Source organism: Bos grunniens, chromosome 1, assembly GCF_055505025.1.
Source record: "Bos grunniens cultivar Pamir isolate PY7600 chromosome 1, Bosgru_T2T1.0, whole genome shotgun sequence".
NCBI classification, from domain to species: Eukaryota; Metazoa; Chordata; class Mammalia; order Artiodactyla; family Bovidae; genus Bos; species Bos grunniens.
The window spans coordinates 65,745,063-65,771,734 of NC_141165.1; the positions used below are offsets into that span (position 1 = coordinate 65,745,063).

The 26,672-nt window shown below is 34.5% G+C and overlaps 1 protein-coding gene across 10 annotated transcripts in view; it reads left to right on the forward strand.

Annotated features, from left to right (window-relative positions):
* NAALADL2 (N-acetylated alpha-linked acidic dipeptidase like 2) overlaps window positions 1–26,672 on the forward strand; it is a 1,274,580-nt gene that overhangs the window by 879,081 nt on the left and 368,827 nt on the right. The window contains exons 11-12 of one of the 10 annotated variants that reach the window (XM_086394870.1): window positions 6,903–6,938; window positions 8,194–8,300. The exons of 8 other annotated variants lie outside the window; for them this stretch is intronic. In XM_086394870.1, the coding sequence (XP_086250996.1) occupies window positions 6,903–6,911 (9 nt within the window). In that variant the 3' untranslated portion in view covers window positions 6,912–6,938; window positions 8,194–8,300. Of the gene's footprint in view, window positions 1–6,902; window positions 6,939–8,193; window positions 16,041–26,672 lie in introns of those variants that run through there. One more of the 10 variants, XM_086394854.1, reaches the window with a different exon arrangement.

Consider the following 26,672-nt stretch of genomic DNA (forward strand, 5'->3'; position numbering starts at 1 on the left):
CTATAAGAAGATGTTATAGTCTGTAAGTCAGTATGTCTAAAAAAAATGTGGGTTTTTTGTTGTTGTTGTTGTTTTGTTTGTTTTTACTAACTCCCCCTCTTCTAGGGAAATGATACCCAGATTTTGCTGGGACCAAGATCTTGTTCCTTCCTCATCCAGATTACGTGTGTGGGCTCATCTAGACCTTCACCCCTAGAGGTAGGGCATTGACTGTCTTTGAGAAAATAGGAGCTTTTTCTTACCTTTGAAGCTACTGAGAAAGACAGTCTTTATTTCCCTTGAGGATATGTAGTGAAACTTTAATAGTAATTTTAATTTTACTACTATAGCAGGGAAACTAGTTACTAAGAGTCAAAAACGTGGACTCTGAGGGCAGGCTAGAGCCTGGAAGAGTGGTCAGAGAGACAGAGGAATCAGACCCTTGGTGATAATATTTAAGCTGCTGGTTCTATTCTTCCAAACATTTCTACTTTCAGTTAAGAAAGTACTGATTCCCTTTATTGTTTTAGTTGGATACTTTTTCTCATTTGAAATATAAATAATTATTTTTATGGAAAATGCTATTAAAAGGAGGATAAATGTGGCAATAGATAACTGAAAAGATGTTACAGAATATTTGGAGTTGGAAAAATTTTCCCCTATCCTTGTAAGTTTCTCTGCTGGCCTAATAATTAAATTGACGTGAGACAGACTAATAGGTTAAAAAATATATATTTAATTATGATTGTATAGGTAATCCACATAATATGAGAGATTCTAATGACAGGTAAAATGAGGTATGTATGTCACCCAGGACTTAGGAGAGGTAAGCAGGGGTCTGGACTTCAAAGGAAAGAGGAGGGACTTCCCTGGTGAGCCAGTGCCTAAGACTCTACACTCCCAATGCAGAGGACCTCAGTTCAATCCCTGGTTGGGAAAATGGATCCCACATGCCACAACTAAGACATGGTGAAGCCAAATAAATAAATATTTAAAAAAATAAAGGAAGAGAGTAAATGTTTGGTAAACAAATGTTTGCTGTGTTGAGCCACATAGAAACAATGGAATACTGTATTTTTTTACAGTATTGATTACAAAATCAAATAGACTTTGCTAGGTTTCTCCCTGTCTATCAAACCTAGTTCATATTATATTATATTTATCTATGGTGATAGCTGCCTTCCTGGAGTAGGTCATCTATCTCAATTTTTTAAGGATAATAAAGGAAAGGTCAAACATTCTTCCTGAGTCTTGTTTCTTAGAAGTAACCAGCCTAAAATAATCCTCATGCAAAAGAAACAAATTTTGGGGTGGCAAAATTTACTCCCCTACAAGGAAATGAAGACTCACTCCCTACCAAAATAAGGAAGCAGGTAACACTTGTTCCATTACAGGTGAATAGCTGGGTAATTATCACATTGTATTTAGGAATTCAAATCAAGACTTCACATTTAAGTTATTTGATAGAAAATATTACAAGTATGGCGACTGGCTTTAAACCAATCTGTCCAAACTCTGAGAATATTTTATAATTGCCACTCCACTCCCCAGGACGCCAGAGATGCTATAGTTATTTGTTCTTTCCAAACATTGCCTTCAGCCCTACTCATTCATTCTGGAAGTTCCAGACAATTTTCCAATCAATTTCCTTTTATATAAATTAATCATAGTTTATTTATATTATATTGTTTGTGGCCTGAGAAACCTAATACGTTAAATATATATCACATATTAATTTTTCATATGACTTTGTTAATGTAAATAATTTCAAAAATATCTTTTAAATATCTTGTTGTTGTTGTTCAGTTGTCAAGTCATGTCTGACTCTGCAACGCCATGGATTGCAGCACACCAGGCTTCCCTGTCCCTCACCATCTCCCGGAGTTTGCCCAAGTTTATGTCCATTTCATAGGTGATGCCATCCAACCATCTCATCCTCTGTTGCCCTCTTCTCCTTCTGCCTTCAATTTTTCCCAGCATCAGGGTCTTTTCCAATTAAGTCCAATTTGACAATAAGGAGTTTACGATCTAAGCCGCAGTCAGTTCCTGATCTTGTTTTTGCTGACTGTGTAGAGCTTCTCCATCTTTGGCTGCAAAGAATATAATCAACTGATTTCAGTGTTGACCATCTGATGACGTCCACGTGTAGAGTCTTCTCTTGTGTTGTTGGAAGAGGGTGTTTGATATGACCAGTGTGTTCTCTTGGCAAAACTCTATTAGCCTTTGCCCTGTTTCATTCTGTACTCCAAGGCCAAATTTGCCTGTTACTCCAGGTGTTTCTTGACTTCCTACTTTTGCATTCCAGTCCCCTATAATGAAAAGGACATCTTTTTTGGGTGTTAGTTCTAAACGGTCCTCTAGGTCTTCATAGAACCATTCAACTTCAGCTTCTTCAGCATTACTCGTTGGACATAGACTTGGATTACCATGATATTGAATGGTTTGCCTTGGAAATGAAGAGATCACTCTGTCGTTTTTGAGATGCATCCAAGTACTGCATTTGGGACTATTGTTGATTCTGTTCTTTCAGAGAAACTCAATGCTATTGTTATGTATATTCCTTTAAGAGGAACCAGGACTCTGTCCCAAAGTAGCACTTCTGTTTCTTGACTGCTCCTCCTTTTTTTTTTCCTGCATTTCCTCCTTTCACTGTTTAGCAGCTGTTTGAATCTGCACAGTTCCCAAGTAGCACAGTTCCCTAGTTCCTTGGAACTCCAGGAAGGTCAGGAAGGCTGATTGAAGCCTATTTTCTATAAATAAGAAGCAGAGATGTATTTGAACCAGAGAGGGCCCCACTGAGTCTGCTCTGTTACAGTGATGTGCACGTGTATGTGTGTGTGTGGGTGTGTGTGTGTGTTTTACATCTAAACTCATGTTCTTCTTTTACTTGCAAAGCCTCAACATGGCCTTTGTTGCAACTGGAAGAAACCCGACGGTCCTTCCAATGCCCCCACCCCCCATTTAACAAAGAAATATATAGGTTTTGAAATCTCAGGTCTCACAGTTAGTAATTATCATTGACTCCTACGCTCAAAAACCATGGTATTTCTATTTACCCACCTTGGTAAGGTTAAACATGTTTGGACAAAGAATTGTCTCTCTGGCTTCACTTTTTTCTTGACAAAGGAAGCAAAATTGAACACACAAGTGAATTTGCAATTCAGTTCAATAGCGTAGCATTATGTTGGAAACACAGTTATTTAATGCTAGTTCATTCATAGGAAAAAGACAAATTTGTCTCTGAAAATTTTTCCTTAAAATAATAGCTTATATAAAATGATCATTGAATATTTTTCATGTGAATAAGTTGCAGTTTCTGCTCCAAGTGGAGGAAATAGATTGATTTTATTTAATAGAAATGGAAATTCCAAGAAGAGGAACAAAAAAAGTCTTTTAATCCTAATTTAATCATCTTTCTGAATAGAATAAGAAATCATTATGATTGAATGATAAAAAGTTCTACCTTCAATATCAGATCAGTCCTTTTTCCTGTAAAATGATAAAAGGGTTAACATTCACCATGTAGGTTCTACTCAGTGGAAATTTTAAAAACATAACTTTTTTCTTCACTCATTTTTTGGCTCTTTTATTATTATTGTTGCCTTATTACTTCATTGTGAAAGGTACTGTTTGGCACCATGGTTACTGCTCATAGATAACCCTAGACTGTACTAATGAACAGATAAGGAAACTACTTGCATAATGAGGTGAGGTTAAAGACAGTAAGATTCATATCACTACTTTCAGCCTTCACAGTCTTCAAAGAAACCAACTGCAAGACACTTTTTATGTGCCTGGAGTAGAAGACTTAAATAAAGTTTATTAGGTAATAATGATGATTACTCAGATGACTGGCTTCAGCAATACGTGAACCGAGAACTTCCAGATGTTCAAGCTGGATTTAGAAAAGGCAGAGGAATCAGAGATCAAAATGCCAACATTCATTGGATCATTAAAAAAGCAAGAAAGTTCCAGAAAAATATCTACTTCTGCTTTATTGACTATGCCAAAGCCTTTGACTGTGTGGATCACAACAAACTGTAGAAAATTCTTAAAGAGATGGGAATATCAGACCATCTGACCTGCCTCTTGAGAAATCTGTATGCACGTCAGGGAGCAATAGTTAGAACTGGACATTGAACAAAACAGACTGGTTCAAAACTGGAAAAGGAATATGTGAAGGTTGTATATTGTCACCCTGCTTATTTAACTTATATGCAGAGTACATCATGAGAAACACTGGGCTGGATGAAGCACAAGCTGGAATCAAGACTGCTGGGAGAAATATTAATAACCTCAGATATGCAGATGACACCACTCTTATGGCAGAAAGTGAATAAGAACTTAAGAGCCTCTTGATGAAAGTGAAAGAGGAGAGTGAAAAAGTTGGCTTAAAGCTCAACATTCAGAAAACTAAGATCATGGCATCTGGTCCCTTTACTTCATGGTGAATAGATGGGGAAACAATGGAAACAGAGACAGACTTTATTTTCTTGGGCTCCAAAATCACTGCAAATGGTGACTGCAGCCATGAAATTAAAAGACACTTGCTCCTTGGAAGAAAAGCTATGAACAACCTAGACAGCCTATTAAAAAGAAGAGACATTACTTTGCCAACAAAGGTCCATCTAGTTAAGGCTATGGTTTTTCCAGTAGTCATGTACGGATGTGAAAGTTGGACTATAAAGAAAGCTGAGCACCAAAAAATTGGTACTTTTGAACTGTGGTGCTGGAGAAGACTCTTGAGAGTCCCTTGCACTGCAAGAGATCAAACCAGACAATCCTAAAGGAAGTCAGTCCTGAATATTCATTGACAGGACTGATGATGAAGCTGAAACTCCAATACTTTGTCCACCTGATGTGAAGAATTGACTCATTTGAAAAAAACCTGATGCGGCAAAGGGGACAACAGAGGTTGAGATGGCTGGATGGATCACCAACTTGATGGACATGAGTTTGAGCAAGCTCCAGGAGTTAGTGATGGATATGGAAGCCTGGTGTGCTGCAGTCCATGGGGTTACAAAGAGTTGGACATGACTGAGCAAATGAGCTGGACTGAACTGAAACATTATTTTGATTTCTGATACAGAAGCCTATCCTTATACGTATAAATTCAGTGTTGCCATTATGTGTGATAAAGTGTGTTCATCTTCAACCAGGATTTGAGTATCAAAAGAACAACAACAACAAAAAAACCTGCCACCTATTAGGTCTGGACACAGTTTCTCTCTGATAAACTTGTGATTATATATGACAACAACATCTACCTTCTAAGAAAACAGTTGAAAAAAACACAGAAAAAAAAATCTGCCTTGTGGTTTATTAAAGAGAAAAAAAAAATCTGTCTATGCCTATAATGATCTAGGAAGATGACTAGAGAAAAATCAAAGACATTCCACAGCCTTGTTTATATCACCTTCATGAAGTAGAAAGATCTTTAAATTGGAAACAGTAGAACAAATATTATCTCTAACATAAGGATACCTAAAAATGAATAATTCACTTGACACCTGCAATTTATCTTGCTGAATAACAGAATGTTTTTTCTGTAAATTTCTTTAAATACTCTGAATCTGTTAAGTTACATTTCAGATCCTGACCCAGAATTTATCTGAATATTTGCTATCACCCAGTGAAATGGTCACAGGAGACATTTCTGCATTGAGTAAGAATGTGATTTCTGAAAGTTCCTTCCACTTCTAAAATTTCACATTTGTTGAAAATATCCTACTATTAGCACCCTCATACACTGAGAAAATATCTTTGCATGAGGGTGCAGCGGTAAGAGATTCACATTTGCAGGAAACGTGAGCTTTGTGCACCAAAATTACTACCAGTAATTGAAATGAAGAGTTGATCTTTTAAACATAATTTTATTTATTTATCTATTGGCTGTGTTGGGTCTTCATTGCTACGTGGGCTTTTCTCTAGTTGTGAAAAGCCGGGGTACTCTCTAGTTGCAGTATGTGACTTTCTCACTGAGGTGGATTTTCTTGTTGTTGAGCACAGACTGTAGGGTGTGAGGGCTTCAGTAGTTATGGCATGAGGGCTCAGTAGTTGTGGTTCCTGGGCTCTACTAGGGCAGAGGCTCAGGAGTCATGATGCATGAACTTAGTTGTTCTGTGGCTTATGGGTTCCTCCTAGATCAGGGATCGAAACTTCATCTCTTCCACTGGCAGGTAGATTTTTTTTTTACCACTGAGCCACCAGGGAAGTCCCTGATGTGTTCTTTATCAAAATGATAATTTTTTTTTAATTTTGATTTTTCTATTAGTATTTTAGCTGTTATATTCTTTATCACGTGAGAAATTTATTTTTTCTATTTTAAAGGAGAAAAATTACCTATTCACAAAAGTCACTCAGAAATAGCTTTCTCTAATCCTCTTCCATCCTCCCTTTCTCTCTTTTTCTCCTTCTCATACACACACACACACACACAAAATGAGATTTTTAAATTAAAAGATAATGTTTCAGTCATTCCATAGTTTTAAGTTATATTATTTTAATTTTATTACATGAACTTGCAAACATTTGATGGGTGAACAAAAATTTCCCCTCTGATTTGGGTTTAGACAAAGGAATATTGGAGTAAATTATTGACAGTTTTATTTTCTGGCAATGGCAGTTTAATTTTAATATAGAAAAAATAAGATGGAATCAAAGTATTGGAAAACATTTTAATTAGTTTAAATGTATAGAAGTAATCATAAAAGATAACATTAACTCATCTTGCTCTAGATAATGAGATGAAATTAAGAATAATAAAATTAAGCCTAATGATGGAGAAAATATGTTCCTATGCCCTTAGAAATAAAGCCTTAATTAGCTGGAATTTTGGAGAATGAAGTGTTCTGGTAATTTAATTTTCTGAATAATGGAAGGTAAACAGAAAATCCTTTAATATTATGCCCATTTTGTTGCAGAGTTCCTAAAATGACTAAGTACTATCTCCTGCCTTAGTAAGTATAAATTACTGAAAATAATTAAATTTTATGATTCCTGAAGGTCATTTCAGAAAATTATCTCTCCTTTCTCTAAACTCATTTTATTAGAAGCTTTTACATGGCATTTATCATAGTTTGTCTTATGATGCATGTAGTATTTCTTCTGCCAGTCTATAAATGTCTTGAGGCTAGAAACGTTTTTTCTTCATTTAGCCCCATGATAGATAACACAATATCTCATATGTAATACACGCTCAAGAAACATTGAATTGGATATTTATGAATCTCAATTAAGACTTTGAGATATTGTAAATTCAGAAATTGCCTCTTGCTTATAAGGACATATCAGAAATAATCACAGTTAATTACAGACTCTGATCTGATTCTGGATCTGCTTCATTAAGTCATGGCCAAACCATAAGTTCTGAGACAATTAAAAATATATATCCATAGATAATGTTCAGGAGCCTATAAAAATATTGTCTGTTAATCTGCCATCAGATATTTCTTAAAAAGAAAATAAAAAAGCTTTTAAATTTGTCAGTTTATTTATTTTACACAAAAAATACATGATTCAAATATGAATTAAGAACTCAAACATAATGAAGAAACAATTCCACCATCCAAACTGCTATATAAAGATATTGGTTATTAAGATATGTGTCTCTTTGTATTTATATCTGTCTATTATTATTTACAAAATAATTTTTAATTCAAAATATTTATTTTTAAAATATTTAAAAGAATAATTCTATATGATCATTTTAAATGATTGTATAGAAACATATTACAACCTATAGACAATGTTTTATTTAACCAATGTCTTATTTTTGTATATTTTGTTTTGAATTTTCATTTTTATAAATATTCTTATATGTAAATGAGTACATCATTCATTCTGCCCAGAGTAAAATTCTTATAACTGGAATGTCTAGTCAAAGTGTATGCAGCTATTTAAGATTTTATATAAATATTGTCCTCCTAAAAAGATACAGTAATAATTTAATCAATAAAATATAAGTATGTTTTCCAAAACAATGGATCAAATTGAGTAGTATCCTATTTAATCAATTAATGATAGGAAGTATTTCACTGTTCTATGTGTCCCTTTGATTATTATTTATACCTCTCATTTTCATCATATCTTATTTCTATTTCATCTTCAGTAAATGTTGTTTTCCAAGTTTTCTATTAGTATGTTTGTCTTATATGCTTATATATAAAGCTTGTTTTTATCTCTTGTATGTGTTATTTTTGTCTCCATTTGAAGTATGAAAGTGAAGTTGCTCAGTTGTGTCCGACTCTTTGCGACCCCGTGGACCATAGCCTACCAGGCTCCTCCGTCCATGGGATTCTCCAGGCAAGAATACAGGAGTGGCTTCCCATTTCCTTCTCCAGATTTGAAGTATATGACATTATAACTTTTTATGTAGTTGTGATTTTTAACTTTTGCCCTTGTAATATTCTGACTTTAGGGTTTATTTGTAAAACCGTCTGATATTTAAACATTTTTTTCCAAATGCCTACTTCTAGTTGTTTTATGATTTCTTTTAAATAAAATTTGCTTTGTTGAATAACAATATTATTTCCCACATTGCTATCATACTGCTTAGCTGTGGGAAAGGCACTATAAGCTCACTGCAATATGAAGATTGTTGTAGAACAAAATTTTCTGTCTGTTGAGCCATGCCACCTGCCATGCTGTACATGGCTTACCTGAGTGACCAGGGAAGGCCTCTGTACCTAAAATTCAGTTTTCAACTGTGGGCAATTACCAACATTTAGGGCCAATATCTAAAAATAATCATTTTTTAGTGAGTCCCATAATATGGAAAATGGTTAGGGATCACCTTGACTAAAAACTATGACCAGAAGCATGTATAAATTAATTTACAATTATAAAACTCAGAAATGATGTTTTCAAACCTCAGCAAAGTTATCCATTGTCTAGAATGGAGCTCCCATGCAAGGTCACATTTGGACCTTTGAATTAAGTTATGCAATAGTTGTAAAAATACATCAAGTATCAGGCTTACATAACTTGTTTAATGCAGGCTGTATAATAAGGATTTTTCAAAAGAATTTCCAGTGTAAAATTTTCTTTTGAGCTATGAGATGAGAAAATGCTGGCTCTTAATGTAGAATAATATTGTTTATCTCTTACAGTTGAACTCTACATCAAAAGTTTTTCCTTCCACAACTCCTTTTAGTTCAGCGTGATTGGCCTCAATTGCCGCTCATTCTTTAGTATATGGAGTAGTCAATCAGGCAGCTCTGAAATGTGCTAAAATGAAGCCCTTGAAGTTGAATTTGTGGCTTTGAGAGACAGGATACTTTTCATCTGTATTCCACTTTTTATCATTGTCCTTAAAGTGTCTTAGAAAGAAAAGAAGACATTAAGACATATGGAGTATGAAATGCTAATCAGGTAAGATGGCAAATGCCATTCAAAGGGAGAGATGATACCTACATAATGGATGGTGATTGCAAATGTTTGACAGTTGTGCCAACATACCAGTGCTGTTGGCAGAGAATATTCTGAGGGAAGCCTGTGTACTGGTTTGCTCATAATAATTCCAAGCATTCAAAGAATGATCACATAAATTTAAACCTAAGCATGATTTGCAAAAGCACACATGAATATACACACATATTCATACACAGATGTAAATTATATATGTTCATCATACTTAATATCAGTGTAGAGGTATACATATCAGTATATTGCTGAATAAAATACTACTATATTACTTCTAAATAATGCCTTTAAAAAATATTATGATAGGGCAGGAAGACCATCTATTCCCCTTGACTTCCATAATTAAACATTATGTTTTCATCTACATGACTGATAAATAGAATATGTGACTTTCTTTCATTGAAACCATTAAGGTGCTATAGTTATACTTTTGTTTACATAAAAAAATAACTTCATAATATATTTTTAAAGTAAAAATAACTCATAACATATCAAAGGTATGTGTATATGTTACCACATACAACTTACACATATTGTGTATATACATATTTATATGAATGTTTATATTTGTATACACTTTTAAAATGTTAATAACTAGATGTTGTATGCACTTAAATGACTACAGTAGGGCCATTAGATTATTGGTGGCTTTCTTCCTATTTTCTACTTTCCTCTGTTTTCTGAGTTTTGGTGGTAAAGGCATTAATTTTATAATCAGAAAATGTAATTAAGATATTTCCCCTTTATTAAGAAAAAATGCTGTCTTTCTATAAAATTTCATTTGTATTATTTGGATTCAGCTTACCTTAAAAACAAGACTAAAGTAGTCAGAACTCTAATAAAACAGGTATAATGCAATCAAAATGTAGTCCACCCTTAGGGACACATACTACTTGAAATATTCATCTATGGGTCATCTAGACCATTTACTACCCAAGATCATCAAGGTCAATTCCAACATTACAGCAATTCACCAGAGAGCAAGGCAACTTAACCATTCAATTTTGTCCTCCACAGCACACTTTTTTAATATGTACAAAATTTCAATTTAATGGTATATCCATTAAAGCTGAGATCTCACAGGGCACTTAAATTGGGTCTATTGTGTATCACTTGTTCAGCTCTTCAGTTGTGTCTGACTACTTATGATCCCGTGGATTGTAGCACACCAGGCTTTCCTGTCCATCACAGCCTCCTGAGGTTTTTTCAAGCTCATGTCCATTGAGTTGGTGATGCATCCAATCATCTCAACCTCTGTCATCCCCTTCTCCTCCTGCCTTCAATCTTTCCCAGCATCAGGATCTTTTCCAAAGAGTCAGCTCTGCTCTTCACATCATGTGGCCAAAGTATTGATTGGAACTTCAGCCTCAGCATCACTCCTTTCAATGAATAGTCAGAGTTGATTTCCTTTAGGATTGACTGGTCTGATCTCCTTACGGTCCAACGGACTCTCTAGAGTCTTCTCCAACACCATAGTTCAGAAGCATAATTTCTTCGGCTCTTGGCCTTATTTATGGTCCAACTCTCATATCCATACATGACTACTGGAAAAACCATGCCTTTGACCACATGGCCCTTTGTTGGCAAAGTAATGTCTCTACTTTTTAATATGCTGTCTAGGTTGGTCATAGCTTTTCTTCCAAGAAGCAAGTGTCTTTTAATTTCATTGTTGCAGTCACCATATGCAGTGATTTTGGAGCCCAAGAAAATAAAGTCTGTCACTGTTTCCATTGTTTCCCCATCTATTTGCCATGAAGTGATGGGAATGGATGCCATGATCTTGGTTTTTTGAATGCTGAATTTTAAGCCAGCTTTTTCACTCTCCTCTTTCACCTTAATCAAGAGGCTCTTTAGTTCCTCTTTGCTTTCTGTCATAAGGGTGGTGTCATCTGCATATCTGAGATTATTGATATTTATTGCAGAAATCTTCATTCCAGCTTGAACTTCATCCAGCATTTTGCATGATATACTCTGCATATAGGTTAAATAAGCAGGGTGACAATATACAGTTTTTGTCATATCACTTTCCCAGTTTTGAACCAGTCTGTTCTTGACCTGCATACAGGTTTCTCAAGAGGCAGGTTACCTGGTGTGGTATTCTCGTCTCTTTAAGAATTTTCCACAGATTGTTGTGATTCACACAATCAAAGGCTTTAGGGTAGTCAGTGAAGCAGAAGTAGATGTTTTTCTGGAACTCTCTTGCTTTTTCTATGACCCAATTTGATCTCTGGTTCTGCTGCCTTTTCTAAATCCAGCTTGAACATCTGGAATTCTTGGGTCACGTACTCTTGAAGCCTGACTTGGAGAATTTTGAGCATTACTTTGCTAGCATGTAAAATCAATGCAATTGTGTGGTAGTTTGAACATTCTTTGGTATTGTCCTTCTTTGGGATTGGAATGAAAACTGATCTTTTCCAGTTCTGTGGTCACTGCTGAGTTTTCCAAATTTGCTGGCATATTGAGTGCAGTATTTTAACAGCATCATCTTTTAGAATTTAAAATAACTCAGCTGAAATTCCATCACATTCCCTAGCTTTGTTTGTAGTGATGCTTCCTAAGGCCCACTTTACCTTGCTCTCCAAGATGTCTGGCTCTAAGTGAGTGTCTTCTGTGTATTCTTGCCACCTTTTGTTAATATCTTCTGCTTCTGTTAGGTCCATACTGTGTCTGTCCTTTATTGTGCCCATCTTTGCATGAAATGTTCTCTTGGAACCTCTAATTTTTTTGAAGAGATCTCTAATCTTTCCCATTCTATTGTTTCCCTCTACTTCTTTACATTGTTCACTGAGGAAGACTTTCTTATCTCTCCTTGCTATTCTTTGAATTCTTCATTCAGTTGGATATATCTTTCCTTTTCTCCTTTGCCTTTCACTTCTCTTCTTTTCTCAGCTATTTGTTAAGGCCTCCTCAGAAAACGATTTTACCTTTTCTAGTTTCTTTTTCTTGGGGATGATTTTGATCACCACCTCCTGTACAATGTTATGAACCTGCATCCATAGTTCTTCAGGAACTCTGTCTATCAGATCTAATCCCTTGAATCTACTTGTCACTTCCACTGTATAATCATAAAGGATTTGATTTATGTCATAACTAAATGGCCTAGAGGTTTTCCCTACTTTCTTAAATTTGTCTGAAATTTGTAATAAGGAGTTCATGATCTGAGCCACAGTCAGCACCAGGTCTTGTTTTTGCTGACTGTATAGAGCTTCTCCATCTTCTGTTGCAAAGAATACAATTAATCTGATTTTGGCGTTGACCATTTGGTGATGTCCATGTGTAGAGTCATCTCTTGTGTTGTTCGAAGAGGGTGTTTGCTATTACCAGTGCATTTTCTTGGCAAAACTCTGTTAGTTTTTGCCCGCTTCATTTTGTATTCCAAGGCCAAACTTGGAGTACTCCAAGCATTTCCCTTACAAGACATTATGTCTGTGTTTTCCCCCCAGTGACCAGTATATGTAATAGTCACCAGTATTATAAATGCAGTTCTTTTTCAATGTACTAGTACAAACTTTGCCATTATGTTGGCTTTGCATCTTTTATTGGAGGCTCCATTACAAACTCTGGTCAAAACTCTCAAAGTATTTGTGATATAGAGAGAGAGTGACAGATTAATATATAGGCATGCACACACAGAATGAAGATAGTATAATATATTTAGTTTTCCTCGTCTTTTTAGAAACTAAAAATTTCAAATATTAATTTTTGTAATAAGTAGGATTAACATGGAATTCATGGTATAATTTCTTCCTATCTCCCTTATCTTTTATATAACATAAAATACTTTTTAAAAGTCTTATGTTTAAAGTATTAAATGCTTCCTATTGACAAACCTAAAAATACATATAAACTGACAAAAATTAAAAATTATTTATAATTTCACCATTTGTGGACTCTATCTAATGTTAGTCCAAATATATATATATATACATATATATGCATATGAACATATATATATAGCTTTCATAAAGTTTCTACATGCTATATATATTGCTTAATAACTTGATTTTTAAATTTAATATATCAAATATTTTCCATTATTTTGTATTTCATAATTGATAATTTGTACATATTTTGAAGCATTTAAACTATTTTAATTTTTTCTCTTACTGGTGGTGATAAATATCCTTATATATATATATCTTTGTGCAAAATTCAGCAATTAGACTTCCAGCAATCAGAATAGCAGAGCAACTCTGCTGCTTCATTTTACGCATGTATTATATTTAATTTTTTAAAATAAGCCTGTAGCTTTAGAAGACCAAAGAAATTATAAATTAGTCCTGTGAGTCGGGTTCCTAGCAAATTTCAACAGCTCTGTGGTCACTCATAGGCCAGAGATGAATGGAAGGTAAGTTTCTTCATTTTCAGGTATGAACATTGCCTTAGAACACAACATAGGTGCAGTATATCCCAGTTCCAAGAATCTGTGCTTTTTTCACCATGGTAAAAAACACAGAAAAATATTAATTGGTATTTCTGAGAGCAGAAGAATAGGGCTAAGCCCTTTCACCCACACCCACAAGGCAATCCTTGATGGTTGGGATCCCTCATTATGTACCATGGATCTATCATCTACTGGCCCTGGCTGTCAGATGCCACAGGACTTCATACATTTATCTGTGGTTTCTTCTCGCTTCAGAATTTTTGAAGACTTAAAGTATAATAGATTCTTTTAGTTGATGTGTGTTTTCCATGGAGGAAGTTTTCAATAGACTATGCATATTGTTACTGGGAATGTATAACAGACTTTTCCAAAGGGTTTATTTTGTTAAGACTTGCATTTTTTTTTTTTTTTCCCTCTTGAAGTCTTCTGTCATCTACTTTAATCTGGAACAATTCCTCACTAAACCAGCTGCATAGTTTCAACCTGAGATTTCTTTGTTGCTCTTCTCTTTTGGATTCTTTGTATAAGCAGTATTATATCTTTTTAAGTTGTAGTTTATTACTGTATCTTGCTGGAAGACATCTAAGAATAGCTTTGAAAGAAAGCATGCATATATGATAAATTTGAGCTTCCTAGGTGGCGCTAGTGGTAAAAGAACCTGCCTACCAGTGCTGGAGATGTAAGAGACATGGGTTCCATCCCTGGCTTAGGAAGATCCCCTGGAGGAGGGCTTGACAACCCACTCCAATAATCTTGCCTGGAGAATCCCCATGGACAGAGGAACCTGGTAGGCTACAGTCCTTGGGGTCCCAAAGAGTTGGACACGACTGAAACAACTCTGCAACAGCAGCAGCATGATAAATTTCTTGAACTCCTGAATGTTTAAACTTTAAAAAAGAAAAAAAAGTCCCTGTCTGTGATTATTAGTTTGATTTAGTATACAACCTAGCTTGGAGATTATATTCAGTCAAAATTTTAAAGTCCTTTCTTCATTATATTTTGGATTCCAGTGTTGCTGTTTAGAATAGGTTCATTCTGATTATTTTCCTATTAAAGTAACCTTTTTTTATTTTGTGATCTTGTAACATGTTTATTCTTAGTGTTCTTAAATTAAGTGTTCCTTCATGAGGATATTTCTCAACAGCTTGGGTTAGACAACAGATATGCCCTTTTGGTTATGCCCTTCCTTTCTGGTGAATCCTTCTACTTTCTTTTTGATAGCTTTACTTCTCTATTTCCTTTGTTCTTTTTTATCTGAAACCCTGCCTAGTTGACTCTGTGAGACATATGTTGTTCCTCTACTTCTCATTTTTGTTTTAAAAAATATTTCCCATCTTGGTCATTTGTTAAAAATCTGATTTCTGGGAGATAGCCTCTCATTGTCTTGAAGAACTACTTTTGAATTTTTTCACGTTGATTTCCTCTGGTTGTTTCTTTTTCATAGCATATCTTTTCTCTTGTTTTCAATCAGACACAACATATTTTTGATTGTTATTATTTAGTCTTTTTGATGATTTTGTCTAGCTTTTTTGATATTTTCATCTAGTCTATATATTATCTGGGCTTTCTACCAATTTTTTTCCCTTGTTAGTTAATGTCAGTCTATCATGTTGCAATTTTTTTCTCACATGTCTGGAAGTTTTAAATTATCCGTTTAAACTTAAGATATAAGATTCACCCCATTTTGTACTGTGCCTGGTGTCTGTGGTTGTCAAGACATTATATTGCTCTTCATTTCTCCAAGGAACAAATATTCAGCCTTCTGGCTGAAAGATGGGAGCCTGGATGCTACCAATTTCTGTATGGGAGTGGGGTCAAGAGTAGCATGAGTGGTGACTATCATATACAGACCTTCAGAATATTCCCATTTCCCAACTCAGGCTCACTCTTAACCTGTGCCATCCTGGGTCCTTCATGTCCTGCATTTGGGTTTCTCCTTGGTGAATCAACTCTCTTTGCTTGTACCCTCTTTACACATAATTTATTGTGATTTCTTTCCCCATTAAATCATTTGCTAATCATTCACCTGCTTTCTCTGTCTTCTGTTTATGTCTCCTCTCTTTTTTCTCCTTGTCTTTGAGAGTTCTTCATAGACTTTTTTCTTCATTTTAGTTGTTTGTCAGGAGGGAGAAGAGGTATACAAATATGATTAACCTGCCATGTTTTTGCATAAAATGGCTTTATGTTACTTTTAATCACCCAAATTTGACATTCAGTATACTGGTGACTCATTCTAGATAATCATCTTCCAGCAGTTATATATTTTACTTGTGACTCATTGACTTCTCTCTGTAAATTATTCAACCTTATTCATGGCAGACTTTATTTAAATGTCCTGTATTATGATGGAGCAAAATCTGTTTGACACCAATATATAGTCTTAGGAAGGCTCTGCCATAGTTATTATTATGAAATAATGTAAATAAATAATGGATAAATTAAAAAAATAATAAAACCAAGATGCAATGGAACTAAATACCAAAATGAATAGATGACACCAGACTAGATGACACTAAAATTTAGAGGTCTATCAGAGTCCATTGATTAAACATCTTTTAGATCAAAAGTTGGCTGAGCTTCTGGCAACTTTAAGGACCTATATCATAATTTGCTAATATTTGTAATTTATCATATCTTTTAATATCTGCAATTTATATCAAAAAATGTTAGAACCAGATTTATTTTATTTTTTCTATGTTTGATATTTTCTTTCCCAATATGTTTTTATATTATCATTTACATGCAGTTATTATCTTAATTCGCTAATTAACCTAATCTCCTTGGCTTCCCTGGTGGCTCAGAGGATAAAGTGTCTCTCTGCAATGCGGGAGACCTGGATTTGATCCCTGGATCAGGAAGATCTTGTGGAGAAGGAAATGGCAACCCACTCTGGTACTCTTGCCTGGAAAATCCCACAGATGCAGAAGTCTGGTAGGCTACAGTCCATGGGGCCGCAAAGTGTCAGACATGACTGAGCCACTTCAACTGGGTGCATGCCAATTTTATCTTTGGATTTCTCACTCCACGATGGCTTTAAGGTAATAGCATTTAGTGAATGCTCAGAATGTACCAGATACATGGTTAAGCATAATCCTCCTCTCAACTCTATCAGGCAAATATTATTGCAGCCTTGTTCTACTGATGAGAAATTTAAAACTCAAAATTAAATAATTTGCCCAAGATCACACAGGCCATATACATGGGATACAAAACCAGACAGTTTTTCTTAGAGCCTGTCCCTTAACTAACACATTACACCACCTTGTACACAGCAGGAAAACAGTAAATATCTGGTAAACAGATGAACAGAAACCATGCTAATATTTTCAATTCTTAAGAAGTTCACACATTTACAGAATTCACTTTCTACAAAATTTCTAACAACCTGGTGCTTACTAACTGAAAAATCTTCCACATTTTTCTTCATCAATATTGATTTGCAGTCACTCAGATAAAATTCTATTTCATAAAATCTTTGGATTTCTTTTGCAAATTGTAAATATTTATGAAATTTCCTGGTGGCTCAGATATAAAGAATCCACCTGCCAGTGAAGGAGACACAGTTTTGATCCCTGGACTGGGAAAATCCCCTGGAGGAGGAAATGACAACCCTCTCTAGTATTCTTGTATGGAGGCTTCCATGGACAGAGGAGCCTGGTAGGCTACAGTTCATGAGGTCATAAAGAGTCAGACAAGACTGAGCGACTAACATACATGAAATAGTGTCAGGATGGACAATGGTCCTTAAATCACATGGTTAAAGCAGATGGCTGAAGTGGATGGTTTTCAAATGCCAAATGCCTAATCTACATTCCCAAGATCATTACTGTTTTCGTTTTTCCTTAAAGTTAATTTTGTGAAAATACCTACCATATTATAAAGTTCTCAAAATTCTATTTTAATTAGAAAGTGCAATCTTATATTTTCAAATATTTATACTGCATAGATAAGTGTGATTTATGACCACAAGTCAAAGAGTCAGTGCAAACCACATTTAAGCTTGAGGTTAACCCCTCTGAAAGTTGGAGATAAATTGTTTCGTTAGCAAACAATACTGCAAATATTTGGAAACTACTTTGTATAGGGTCTCTCCCACAGAAAGCATTCTGTTATTTTTGGTATGCAAATGATATTTAGAAAGATAAAATGAGAGATTTATTTTTCAAATAACTGATCTTCTGTAGTATATATTTGAAATTGTTGCTCAGACAGGAAAGTTTGTCGTAAATTGGCGATATATCTTAGTCTAAACCACTTATAGTAGTTTTATGCTTACCTTTTCTAGAAAATATTTTTAACCCTTTTGAAATTCTTTACATATCAGGTACAAATCATTTGCTAGATGCTGGGAGCTTGGAAGTATAAAGAACATAAAAATCTACTCATTTTTCTTTGAAGTCTGATAAAATTATAGTGACCAACACAAGCTATAAAATGTGATAAACTGGGGAGAATAAAAGCAAACATTTGTCCATGCCGTGACTCTCTTTTCTTGAATTTATTTCAGAATTCTAGATGGGAACTCTACCTTTTGGAATTCACCATTTGAGAGGGGAGAAAAAAATAGAGTGAAATTCTATAATCTGGAATCAATTTCTGATTATTGCTACTCATTGACTCTAAATTTAAATTAGACACATAAATTTAAGAGTAATTTTTCTGATATTCAGTTTCTCAACCATTAAAATGAGAAACTTTGGGCTGGATAGTTTCTAAGAATATGTCCTGATTTAAATTGCTCGGAAACATAACTTTTAGTAGGACTATCCCTGTTTCCTTATTTTTGTCTTAGTCCAAATTATGTTCATAACTCTTACTTCAATTTCTACTCACTACTGGTTACAGTCTCTAAATATGCTCTTATAGTTCTTTTGTCTCCTTAGGTAAGTTTATTCCTAGATATTTAATTGTTTTGTTGCAATGGTGAATGGGATTGATTCCTTAATTTCTCTAATTTTTCATTGTTACTATATAGAAATGCAAGTGATTTCTGTGTATTGGTTTTGTATCCTGCTGCTAAGTCACTTCAGTCGTGTCTGACTCTGTGCGACTGGGATTCTCCAGGCAAGAACACTGGAGTGGGTTGCCATTTCCTTCTCCAAAAACTGTTTTAACATACATCATTATGTCCCAGGAAATCCACTTTATTTTCTCAAACCAAAACCCTAAAGAAATTTAGATGTAAAGAAAAAAGTAGATTAGTTTTCTTACTTTATTTTTGTTGTTTAATTACATCTAATTCAACCACAGACTAAACTGCCATGAATGATAAAATATTTATGTAAAAAACAAACTAAAGTTTCTTGATCTCTATAATATACACATGTGTATATTTTTTCCCCCCCAAGCTATTTATTTAGATAGTATTATTTTTGCATATATGTTGTTTTCGTAATATAAAAACATCAAACTTAATGATAATTTCAAACACATTTATTTTCTAAATCACCAGGTTTATTTGTGTCATATAATTTCAACAAATGCAACGTTTACAGAAAAACTGTGGTAAACAATGTAACTGTGTCCAGGAAAAGTATTTACAAGTCAAAGAACAAGTATTTAATTAAATGTAGGTTTTAGAAAAACATTATGCATTATCACCATAAAAAAAAGATATTCCTAAGAACAGCTCTAGTATCCAGTGAAATCTGAAGAGGTACACAAAAAATTTTTTTCAGTCATATTCAGAAAATCTTATGTGTTGACTTGCTTGTTGAGTCTTTTCGAGTCTAATCTTTTCAGCTTTGGTGATTAACTTCTCAGTGCCTCTTTTCTTTTCACGAGGTTGGTTAAGTTTGGCCTGCCTATCTACCAAAATCTTCTGCCAATACCTCTGTTCATGATCACCAGAAAGAATCTCTAGTTGCCAGCAGTGTTTCTTTTTAATTTCCGAATGTGCAGTTACAGTGTATAATATACACATGTGTATATTATAGAGATCAAGAAACTTTAGTTTGTTTTTTACATAAATATTTTATCATTCATGGCAGTTTAGTCTGTGGTTGAATTAGATGTAATTAAACAACAAAAATAAAGTAAGAAAACTAATCTACTTTTTTCTTTACATCTAAATTTCTTTAGGGTTTTGGTTTGAGAAAATAAAGTGGATTTCCTGGGACATAATGATGTATGTTAAAACAGTTTTTGGAGAAGGAAATGGCAACCCACTCCAGTGTTCTTGCCTGGAGAATCCCAGTCGCACAGAGTCAGACACGACTGAAGTGACTTAGCAGCAGGATACAAAACCAATACACAGAAATCACTTGCATTTCTATATAGTAACAATGAAAAATTAGAGAAATTAAGGAATCAATCCCATTCACCATTGCAACAAAACAATTAAATATCTAGGAATAAACTTACCTAAGGAGACAAAAGAACTGTACAGAGAAAATTATAAAACAGTAATGAAAGAAATCAAAGATGACATAAACAGATGGAGAAATATTCCATGTTCCTGGGTAGGAAGAATCAATATTGTGAAAATAACTATACTACCAAATGTAATCTACAGATTCAATGTGATCCCTATTTAATTACCAGTGACATTTTTCACAGAACTAGAACAAAAAATTTCATAATCCATATGGAAATATAAAAGACCCTAAATAGCCAAAGCAGTCTTGAGAAAGAAGAATGGAGCTGGAGGAATCAACCTTCCTGACTTCAGATTATACTACAAAGCTACAGTCCTCAAGACACTATGGTATTGGCACAAAAACAGAAATATAGACCAATGGAAAAAGTTAGAAAGCCCGGAAATAAACCCATGCACCTATGGGTACCTTATATTTGACAAAGGAGGCGAGAATATACAATGGGGCAAACACAGCCTCTTCAATAGATGGTGCTGGGAAAACTGGACAGCTACATATAAAAGAATGAAATTAGAACACTTCCTAACACCATACACAAAGATAAACTCAAAATGGATTGAAGACCTAACTGTAAGACCAGAAACTATAAAACTCTTAGAGGAAAACATAGGCAGAACATTCAGTGACATAAATCAAAGCAAGATCCTCTATGACCCATCTCCTAGAGTAATGGAAATAAAAACAAAAGTAAACAAATGGGACCTGATTAAACTTAAAAGCTTCTGCACAGCAAAGGAAACTATAAACAAGGTGAAAAGGCAGCCTTCAGAAAGGGAGAAAATAATAGCAAGTGAAACAACTGACAAAGGATTAATTTCCAAAATATACAAGCAGTTCATACAACTCAATACCAGAAAAACAAGTAACCCAATCAAAAAGTGGGAAAAAGACCGAAACAGACATTTCTCCAAAGAAGACCTACAGATGGCTAACAAACACTTGAAAAGCTGCTCAACATCACTTATTATTAGAGAAATGCAAATCAAAATGACAATGAGATACTACCTCACACTGTCAGAATGGCCATCATCAAAAAGTCTACAAACAATAAATGCTGGAGAGAGTGTGGAGAAAAGGGAATGCTCTTGTGCTGTTGGTGGGAATGTAAACTGATACAGCCACTATGGAAGATGGTATGGAGATTCCTTAAAAAACTATGAATAAAACTAGCATATGACCCAGAAATCCCACTCATAGGCATATAACCTGAGGAAAATTGAAAAAGACACATGTATCCCATTATTCATTGCAGCACTATTTACAATAGCTAGAACATGGAAGCAACCTAGATGTCCACTGACAGATGAAAGGATAAAGAAGTTGTATTACTCAGCCATAAAAGGAACGCCTTTGAGTCAGTTCTAATGAGGTGGATGAACCTAGAATCTATTATACAGACTGAAGTGAGTCAGAAAGAGAAAGATAAATATTGTATTCTAACTCATGTATATGGACTCTAGAAAAATGATACTGAAGAATTTACTTCCAGGGCAGCAGTGGAGAAAAAGACATAGAGAATAGACTTGTGGCCATGGGGAGAGGGGAGAAGAGGGTGCGATGTATGGAAAGAGTGACATGGAAACTTACATTACCATATGTAAAATAGATAGACAATGGGAATTTGCTATGTGGCTAAGAAAGTCAAACAGGGGTTCTGTATAAACCTAAAGGGGTAGGATGGGGAGGGAACTGGGAGGGAAGTTCAAAAGAGAGGAAATATATGTATACCTATGACTGATTCAGGTTGACAGAAAACAACAAAATTCTGTAAAGCAATTATCCTTCAATAAAAAAATAAAACAATATAGGAGGAAAAAAAAACAGTTTTTATGAATTCTAACAATGTGACAAAATTGATGGGTTGACTTTCAAGTATAAATGCAAGCTTACTTATTTATGGGTTTTTTCTTTGAGGGGGGTGTGTGTGTGTGTGTGTGTGTTTTAACTTTATTATACTGAGGTTCACCCAGATCCTCAGGAATAGAAATCAAAAGGAACAAGCAAAACAAAACAAAACACACAGTATAGTCTTGAAGAAACTTAAGATGCTTTGACTTCAATAAATTCTCTTTCACTTATTTTAATATTCTGTGGATCTTGTGAATAGACAATGATGAGCTTCCTTTATTTGCTATTAATTGGAATAGCAGAAAGTTTATACTGTAGAAATCATGTTCAAACATTTTATAAATGATATTTCTCTCCTGAAATAGATGAATATGCATAATTTTAAAGACAGTTTTTAATAACTAGTTTAGAATAGCACTAGTTGCAAAAATTTTAGTTCTTAAACTGGGATTCTGAACATCAGATTTTCATTATCCCAATGAAAATAGGATTTAGAATTTCCAAATAACATAGTAGTTAAGAAATACAATATCTTATCTCTTTTACTTTTCTCAGTAATTTCTCTTTTACTTGATTCTACTTTAGACTGGAAATTTACCTTTTCACTAAATAAATTCTTATCTCAGTTGTACTAAGCAATCTATTTTATTATATTAAAACATGACATGATTTTCCATTTAAACTGTCTTAGCCTATAACATTTATGTGTGATTTTGTTGTATATAGCAGGTTTTCATTTGAGGTACTCTTTAAAACATTATTTTATAATATATAATATTTAATAATGGAGTATATCTTGATTGATTATATGGAAGGAAATGATCTAATTGCAATTGTTCAGTTCAGTTCAGTCACTCAGTTGAACCGCAGCACACCAGACCTCCCTGTCCATTACCAACTCCCGGAGTACACCCAAACCCATGTCCATTGAGTCGGTGATGTTATCCAACCATCTCATCCTCTGTCGTCCCCTTCTCCTCCTGCCCTCAATCTTTCCCAGCATCAGGGTCTTTTCAAATGAATCAGCTCCTTGCATCAGGTGGCCAAAGTATTGGAGTTTCAGCTTCAACATCAGTCCTTCCAATGAACAACAAGGACTGATCTCCTTTAGGATGGACAGATTGGACCTCCTTGCAGTTCAGGGACTCTCAAGAGTCTTCTCCAACAGCATAGTTCAAAAGCATCAATTCTTCGGTGCTCAGCTTTCTTCACAGTCCAACTCTCATATCCATACATGACCATTGGAAAAACCATAGCCTTGACTAGACAGACCTTTATTGGCAAAGTAATGTCTCTGCTTTTCAATATGCTATCTAGGTTGGTCATAACTTTCCTTCCAAGGAGTAAGTGTCTTTTAATTTCATGGCTGCAGTCACCATCTGCAGTGATTTTGGAACCCAGAAAAATAAAGTCAGCCATTGTTTCCACTGTTTCCATATCTATTTGCTATGAAGTGATGGGACTGGATGCCATGATCTTAGTTTTCTGAATGTTGAGCTTTAAGCCAACTTTTTCACTCTCCTCTTTCACTTTCCTCAAGAGGCTCTTTAGTTATTCTTCATTTTCTGCCATAAGGGTGGTGTCATCTGCATATCTGAGGTTCTTGATATTTCTCTCGGCAATCTTGATTCCAACTTATGCTTCTTCCAGCCCAGTTTTCTCATGATATACTGTGCATATAAGTTAAATAAATAGGGTGACAATATATAGCCTTTACATACTCCTTTTCCTATTTGGAACCAGTCTGTTGTTTCATGTCCAGTTCTAACAGTTGCTTCCTGACCTGTATACAGATTACAAATTATAATTGTAATTATAATTAAATTGCAACTTATAATTTAAATACAAGTGTTTTCTTAATATCCTTAGAATTATTGGCGGTGATTTTCTAAGAAATAGCAAAAAGTTGGAGAATATCTTCCTAAAACATACTGAATTACCTTCTAATGAATTTATCTTGATTACTTGTTCATTAGTTTTTCAAATACATTTCTTTCCACTGAATGTAGATGGATTAAAATCTATCTAAATATATATTTGAATTTATATAATGGTAATTATGAAGTTTTCCTCAATTATATAAGAACACATATTAAGAATTATAAAAATAATTTTTACTCTTTTTATAGTGAAGATACTAAATTTACAATGGCTTATATGATAAATGAAAATATTTCTGTACAACATATAAGAAACATTTTCCTTCCTTTAGGAATAAAGAAATATATATATATATATATGTAAGTTTTTGCAATTTTTTTTCTATGCCATGATTATTACATAAAGGAAATGTTAGCGCCAATCCCTAACCAAACACTTTATAAAGTAGTGGAGGACTGTTTAACATGACTTTCCTGATTATAGTTTTATAATATTTTCCTTCATAGGAAATTGCCAAATCCATTGTATAAGCTCCTCCTTATGGCTTTGGAGTAGGATGCAGTATATATGCATGACTTTTTCATCTGAGAATAACCTGAATCTGATTGCTATTATATTTCATGTCTGGTAAACTGAAAAGAGCTTTTAACTTACCATTAGAGGATCAGGTTTGACTCTCAGCTCCATCATATTGATTGTGTCACCTTTGACAAACCACTTAGTCTCATGAAAATCTATTTCCTCATCTATAAAATTGTTTTATAATATCTGTATTATATATTTATTGTGAGAATTATTAGACAACATATGCGGTAAACCTGCCAAGGATGGTTGGAACATGGTAGGCCCTCAAGAGTTTTTATTTCCTTTCCTTTTCCCCGTTGAATCTGAAAATTATTAATGAAAACTACTATTTGTGGAATTTTATAATATTCTGTTTAGAGAAGACTTAGCAATTTCCCTTATGAAAGCTTGAGTTTTATTTCTTAAGTGATTTTCCCAGTCACTGACATAGACTTCGGAGAAGGCAATGGCACCCCGCTCCAGTACTCTTGCCTAGAAAATCCCATGGATGGAGGAGCCTGGTAGGCTGCAGTCCATGGGGTCACTAAGAGTCGGACACGACTAAGCGACTTCACTTTTCACTTTCACACATTGGAGAAGGAAATGGCAACCCACTCCAGTGTTCTTGCCTGGAGACTCCCAGGGAAGGGGGAGCCTGGTGGGCTGCTGTCTATGGGGTTGCACAGAGTCAGACACGACTGAAGCGACTTAGCAGCAGCAGCAGTAGACATAGACTTAAGATTTGTAATGAAATTCAGTGAAATAGCCAACACTGTACTATCCTTTACCTGTTTTATCTGTTTATATCAAGACATTTTTAGTCCCTCTGTTATAAATTTCACACATATCCCTGATATTTCTCTTTTTCTCTATCTAAATATATGATATAGCAAAAGAGTTCCTACATTAAACAAAAAATTATTGAGGAGATTAAAATGTTTTGGAACTAAATGGTGATGATATTTACAAAACACTGTAAATGTATTAAATGCTACAGAATTGTACATTTTAAGTTGGTTTGAATGGTGAGTTTTATGTGAATTTTACCACAATAAAATGAAAATCAACTAATCAAAAGGGGCTTACTGCCTCAACACTGTGCTGGGCACATGGTAAGATGCTCAAAAAATAAGATTACTGTATAATTTACTGTCCAAACTAGTTTGTGTCTTCTAAGACAAATGTTAAACTGTAAGAGGCACAAGGATCCAAAATATAAAATAGGATTCTCTGAGGGAAAATGAAATATATTTACATCTTACCTGAAATTTATAATTTTTCATCTGCTCTAATAGCAAATGAAGCATCTATTTTTTAAATTGCTCCTTTCTTCAAGAAGTAATATGTTTGCATGATTCAAAATCAAACAGTGTAAAAGATTTTGATGAAAAATTTTGCTCCTATTTCTTCCCCTCATACTTTTTATACAGATAAACCATTTATCAGTATTTTTTGTGTATTTTCAGAAAATTTTAATCAACTACAAATAATTATACACACACAGAAATATATACAAACTTTCAAGCAAACTCCTCTACATCTTATCTTGTCTTAGGCAACTTCATTGATGCAAAATGAATTCTTCATTCTTTTTTCAGCTGTAAAATATTCTCATGTGTGATTATTATGTGTTTATTTAATTTGCCTTTTGTGAGTGGACTCTTAAGTGATATTGATCTTTTGCTATTACAAACAATGCTATAAGAAAGGTTTCTGTAGTTTCATCTTATTCAAGGGCAGTATATCAATAGGACAGATTCCCAGGAGTAGGATTTCTGAAACAACTTAATTTTGATACAAGTGGCCAAATCCTTCCAGAGAAGCAGGGCCAATTTGTACACTAAGAATAATGTATGATTGCAAACTGAGGAAGTCTTGATAGGGTGGCAAATGACAAGCCATGTGAATCTTAATCCTCTGTCCAAGAAAGCTTTGTAAATGAGAAAAAAAAGATTATTGAAATTAATATTTGTGGGCCTCCTTGGAGCTCATCGGTAAAGAATTCACCTGCAATGCAGGATCCACGGTTCGATCCCTGTGTCGGGAAGATCTCCTGGAGGAGGGCATGGCAACTCACTCCAGTATTCTTGCCTGGAGAATCCCATGAACAGAGGAGCCTGGCAGGCTACAGTCCATTGCGTCACAAAGAGTTGGACATGACTGAAGCAACTGGGTACACATGCATATGGAAAAATCTTGGGGGTTATTTGTAGTAC